The sequence below is a fragment of the Sapajus apella genome, unplaced genomic scaffold (genome assembly GCF_009761245.1).
Source record: "Sapajus apella isolate SASKATOON/1434 unplaced genomic scaffold, GSC_monkey_1.0 scaffold198, whole genome shotgun sequence".
Taxonomy (NCBI): domain Eukaryota; kingdom Metazoa; phylum Chordata; class Mammalia; order Primates; family Cebidae; genus Sapajus; species Sapajus apella.
In genome coordinates, this window is record NW_022437138.1 from 738,362 (window position 1) to 744,361 (window position 6,000).

The following is a 6,000-nucleotide window of genomic DNA, read 5'->3' on the forward strand; positions in this document are numbered from 1 at the left end:
AGTGGGTGCGGACCTGCACCAGGGCTTCCCAGCCTGAGTGTGACATGATGCAGGTCCTCCTAGGGAGGAGCAGGGGCCTCCCTGTCCCTCCTCCTTCCTGCCCAGACCACTCTGCTGGGCTCAGAGCCTTCCATGGCTCACTTTGAACTCAGAAGAGGTTCCCGGCTGTGACCCAGGTTGCATCCCCAGGCCTGGGGAGAAACTAAGGCCCCAAGTCCCCTATGTGTCCTCTGAGTCAGGACAACAGGCTCCCAGCTGGGGGCACTGCCCTTGCTGTCAGCAGGTTCATCTCCAGCCGTCACCATGTCCTGCGCCAGCGTCCAGTGCCAGCACCCAATCTGGATGGTGCCCTGCCCTCATGAAGAGCCCCCCTGGGTGCTCACCTCTGCCCAGAGGCCTGACCTGCCCAGGAAGAGCAGTCCCTGCTCTTGCATGAGTCCCTCTGCCCCCATCCTGCCCAGGGCTCCCCAGCAGCCTGAGCCCCCTAAGGACGCACAGCCCTCAATGGTGATTCTACTGGTGTTATGAGTCACATCCCCCTAAAAAGATACATCAGTGTCCTGACCCACAGTACCGCAGAATGTGACTGCATTTGGGGATAGGGTTTTTCCAGGGGAAACCAAAGTAGAGTGAGGTCATTAGTGTGGGCCCTAATCCAGTATCACACTATCCTTATAAATGAAGACGACTTGGGCTGGGCAAGGTGGCTCAAGCCTTTAATTCCAGCACTTTGGGAGGCCGAGGTGGGCGGTTCACCTGAGGTTGGCAGTTTGAGACCAACCTGACCAACATGGTGAAGCCCCATCTCTACTAAAAATACAAAGTTAGCTGGGTGTGGTGGCACATGCCTATAATTTCCTGCTCTGGAGAGGGGCAGGAGAATCATTTGAACCTTGGAGACAGAGGTTGTGGTGAGCCGAGATTGCGCCATTGCACTCCAGCCTGGGCAACAAGAGCGAAACACCATCTCTAAAAGAAAAAAAAAGAGGAAGATTTAGGCTGGGTGCAGTGGCTTATGCCTGTAATCCCCACGCTTTAGGAAGCTGAGGCAGAGGTATTGCTTGAGCTCAGGAGTTCGAGACCAGCATGGGGCAACATGTCGAAACCCTGTCTCTACCAAAAAAAAAATACAAAAATTAGCTGGACCTGGTGGCTCATACCTGTAGTGCAAGGCTGATGTGGAAGAATCACTTGAACCCAGGAGGAAGAGGTTGCCGTGAGCCAAGATCGCACTATGCGCTCCAGCCTGGGCAACAGAGGGAGACTCTATCTAAAAAACAAAACAGGAAGATTTGGGCTGGGCACAGCAGCTCACACTTGTAGTCTCAGCCCTTTGGGAGGCCAAAGCTGGAGGACTGCTTGAGCCCAGATTAGTCTGGGCAGTATAGCAAGACCCCATCTCTAAAAATAAATTAGCAAGGCATGGTGGTGCACACCTGTAGTCCCAGCTACTCGGGAGGCTGAGGTAGGAGGATCATTTGAGCTCAGGAGGTTGAGGCTGCAGTGAGTTGTGATTGTACCACTGCACTTTAGCCTGGACGATGGAGAAAAAAGGAAAAAGGAAGATTTGGACATGGACAGATGCACACAGAACACTTGTGAAGACTGGAATTCTCCACGAGCCAAGGTCTCACCAGAAGCTGGGAGAGGGGGCTGCTTCAGAGCATCTCCTGGAGCCTTCAGAGGGAGCAGGACTGCTGTCCCTCTGATCATGGGCTTCCAGCCTCCAGAGCTATGTGACAATAAATGTGTTACTTAAGTGGTTCCATTTGTGATGCCTTTCTTTTTTTGAGACAGAGTCTCACTCCATTGCCCATTCTGGGATGCGGCGGCAAGATCACAGCTCACTGCAGCTTCTGCCTCCTGGGCTCAGGCCATCTTCCCACCTCAGTCTCCTGTGTAGATAGGGCTACAGGTGCATACCACCACGTCCAGCAAATTTTTGTATTTTTTATAGAGACGGGTTTTACTGTGTTGCCTGAACTGGTCCCAAACTCCTGGGCTCAAGTGATCCTCCCACCTTGGCCTCCCGTAGTGCTGGGATTACAGGTGTGAGCTACTGTGCCCAGCCCTTGGTGCTTTTTTAAGGAGGCCCTAACAGACTAACACCGTTGTGATCTTCACCTTACAGATGAGGAAACAGGCTTGGGGAGACACCATAATGGCCCCCCCAGCTCCCAGCCAGGTGGAAAGGCAGAACCATGGGCCAGGACAGAATAGGATGAGTACAAGGTGGCATCTCTGGAGGTGCCTGCCCCACAGATCTATGGTCCTCCCATGCTGGTGTCCCCACAATGTCTGGCACTGCTCCCCACTTCACCTTACTTGCCCAGGCCTCCCGCATACCCTCAACTCAGAGCTACACACTCTGCATAGCTCCTGTCCCAGGGCCTTTGCACTCAACTTCCCTGCAGATATCCAAAGCACACTCTCACCCAATTCCTTCAGGTCTTTACTAAAGTCTCGGGCAGGCAACTCATTTAAAATAACAGTCTAGCCCGGCACAGTGGCACACGCCTATAATCCCAGCTACTTGGGAGGCTGAGGTGGGAGGATTGCTTGAGCCCAGGAGTTGAGGCTGCAGTAAGCCATGATTGCACGACTGCACTCCAGCCTGGGTGACACAAACCCCCATTTTTTTTTTTTTTTTTTTTTTTGAGACGGAGTTTCACTCTTGTTACCCAGGCTGGAGTGCAATGGCGCGATCTTGGCTCACCGCAACCTCCGCCTCCCGGGTTCAGGCAATTCTCCTGCCTCAACCTCCTGAGTAGCTGGGATTACAGGCACGCACCACCATGCCCAGCTAATTTTTTGTAGTTTTAGTGGAGACAGGGTTTCATCATGTTGACCAGGATGGTCTCGATCTCTTGACCTTGTGATCCACCCGCCTCGGCCTCCCAAAGTGCTGGGATTACAGGCTTGAGCCACCGCGCCTGGCCACAAGCCCCCATTTTGAAAGAAAAAATCAGGAGGCTGGCCGCAGTGGCTCACACCTGTAATCCCAGCAATTTGGGAGGCTAAGGTGGGTGGATCACTTGAGGCCAGGAGTTCAAGACTGGCCTGACCAACATGGTGAAACCCTGTTTCTACTAAATATGCAAAAAGTAGCTGGGCATGGTGCCTGGTGCCTGTAATCCCAGCTATTCATGAGGTTAAGGCAGGAGAATCCCTTGAACCTGGGAGAAGGAGGCTTCAGTGAGCTGAGATCGCACCACTGCACTCCAGCCTGGGTGACAGAGCTAGATTCCATCTCAAAGAAAGAGAGAGAGGAGAGAGAGGGAGGGAGGAGGAAGAGAGCTAGATTCCATCTCAAAAAAAGGAAGGAAGGAGGGAGGGAGAGGAGGAGGAAAGGAAGGAAGAGAGGGAAGGAGGCTCTTTATGGCAGTGAGGAAGGAAGGAAGGATGGACGGAAGGAAGGCAGGCTGTTTTTCTCTGTGGCAGTGAGGAAGGGAGGGAGGGAGGAAGGCAGGCTGGCTCTTTTCCTCTATGGCGGTGAGGAAGGGAGGGAGGGAAGGAAGGAGGGAGGGAGGGAGGGAGGGAGGGAGGAAGGCAGGCCGGCTCCTTTCCCTCTATGGCGGTGAGCACCATCTGGCATGCTGCGTGCTAGGATTGTTTCTTGCCTATTTCTCCATCAGAATGGGAGCTTCAGGAAGGCAGGGACCTTTCTTCTCTTGCCCACCACTGTACCCTATGCCCAGGCCAGGTAGACATTTGAGCCAAGAATGACTGCTGGTGCTTCCCAAGCTCCCATTTACTTGGGCCAACCCCTTGATGCAAGGCCCTTGTGCTAGGAGAGGGTACAGAGGCCCAAAGCCAGTGCCTTCTAGAAGAGCTTTGGACGTGACACCAGGAAGGCCTGGGCCTGAACAATGGCCTTCCTGGCACTGCCCAGCCAGTCCTCTGTGCTTGTCGTCAGATGCACCTGATCCCTGCATCTCCAGCATGGGTCCCTCTCTCCCAGGCAGATGGGGAGCTCACCTTCTTCTCAGATGCCCCTTCCCAACTTAAGCTGCTTCTGCCCTCAGGCCCTGAGATGGTCAAGTTGAGCTGTGTAGACAGGAGTCTGGAGACAGGGCTGGCCACCTGGAGGCAGTTATGAACAGACATAGCCAGGCCAGGAATGCGCATGGCCTCAGGTCTCATCCTGGAAGGCCTGGGCTCCTGGTCTGCCTGCAGACTCTCTGAGACAATGTCTTTTGGTCTCATCTGACAGCATATGACTGGTTCATGGGTGAGCTGGGCTTAGATGGAAACGCAGGAGCCCAGAAGGAAAGGATTCTTCCCCAGCTTGGGCTGGAGTCCCAGCTTTCAGGCATCAATCTGTGCAACGCTGGGGCTGGGGCTGGATGAGGTTCCATGGTAAGGATTCTTGTCTGTCACCTAGTTGGTCCCAGACTGTGGGAAACTGGCTGTGGTGGGCAGGTCTGGGGTCTCAAATCTGATAGGGGCCAGTAGAGCCTTCAAGTCACCAGTCAACCAAGTGTGAGAGGTTGCTATGGTTGAATGGCCATGTGCAGGGCTCTGACTGGCCCAGCCACAGGGAGGCCGGCGTCCCCTAGCTGAGTCCTAGACCCAGACCTTAAAGGGTGTGGAGCCCGTTGTGAGGTGTCTGGTGTTGAGGCGGTGGGGGAGACCTGTCCAGGCCTCCACCTTTGTCACCTGCAACATTCCTCTCCCCACTTTCTTTAAACTTTTTCATTTAGAAATGATTTCAGCCGGGCGCGGTGGCTCACGCCTGTAGTCCCAGCACTTTGGGAGGCCGAGGCGGGTGGATCATGAGGTCAAGAGATCGAGACCATCCTGGTCAACATGGCGAAACCCCGTCTCTACTAAAAATACAAAAAATTAGCTGGGCATGGTGGCGCGTGCCTGTAATCCCAGCTACTCAGGAGGCTGAGGCAGGAGAATTGCCTGAACCCAGGAGGCGGAGGTTGCGGTGAGCCGAGATCGCGCCATTGCACTCCAGCCTGGGTAACAAGAGTGAAACTCTGTCTCAAAAAAAAAAAGAAAAAAGAAATGATTTCAGGCCGGGCACAGTGGCTCACGCCCGTAATCCCAGCACTTTGGGAGGCAGAGGCAGGCAGATCACGAGGTCAGGAGATAGAGACCAGCCTGGCTAACGTGGTGAAACCCCATCTCTACTAAAAATACAAAAATTAGGCTGGGTGCGGTGGCTCATGCCTGTAAGCCCAGCACATTGGGAGGCCGAGGCGGGTGGATCACCTGAGGTGGGCCTTCTCTAAACTGATACTTCCAGTTTTTTCCCTACCCTTCTGGCCTGGAACCACTAAAAATTAAAAGTTCCCATTTCCCGAAGCCCTGTAAGCTGAAGCTGGACATCTTAATAGAAACTTTAGGCCGGCCACAGTGGCTCATGGCTCCCAAAGTGCTGGGATTATAGGTGTCAGCCACCGCGCCCGGCCCTTTTTTTTTTGAGCCGGAGTCTCACTCTTACCCAGGCTGGAGTGCGCTGGCACGATCTTGGCTCACTGCAACCTCTGCCTCCTGGTTTCAAGCAATTCTCCTGCCTCAGCTTCCGGAGTACCTGGGATTACAAGCACGCACTACCACACGCAGCTAGTGTGTGTGTGTGTGTGTGTGTGTGTGTGTGTGTGTGTGAGAGAGAGAGAGAGAGAGAGAGAGAGGAGGGAGAGAGAGAGAGAGAGAGAGAGAGAGAGACAGGGTTTAGTTCTTGTTGCCAAGGCTAGAGTGTAATGGCGCAATCTTGGCTCACTGCAACCTCCGCCTCCTGGGTTCAAGTGATTCTCCTGCCTCAGCCTCCCAAGTAGCTGGGATTACAGGCACGCATCACCACACCCGGCTAATTTTGTATTTTTAGTAGAGATGGAGTTTCTCCATGTTGGCCAAGATGGTCTCGATCTCTTGACCTCGTGATCTGCCCGACTCGGCCTCCCAAAGTGTTGGGATTACAGGTGTGAGCCACACTGCCACTGACCTAAAGTTTCTATTAAGTTGTCCAGCTTCAGCTTACAGGGCTTC

General features: G+C 53.9%; 1 protein-coding gene across 2 annotated transcripts in view; it reads left to right on the top strand.

Annotated features, from left to right (window-relative positions):
• Nucleotides 1-1,736, top strand: part of TANGO2 (transport and golgi organization 2 homolog) — a 45,651-nt gene extending 43,915 nt beyond the window's left edge. For both annotated transcript variants that reach the window (XM_032269791.1, XM_032269794.1), the window contains one exon: nt 1,534-1,736. In XM_032269791.1, the coding sequence (XP_032125682.1) occupies nt 1,534-1,709 (176 nt within the window). In that variant the 3' untranslated portion in view covers nt 1,710-1,736. The remainder of the gene's footprint in view (nt 1-1,533) is intronic.
• The last annotated feature ends 4,264 nt before the right edge of the window (nt 1,737-6,000 follow it).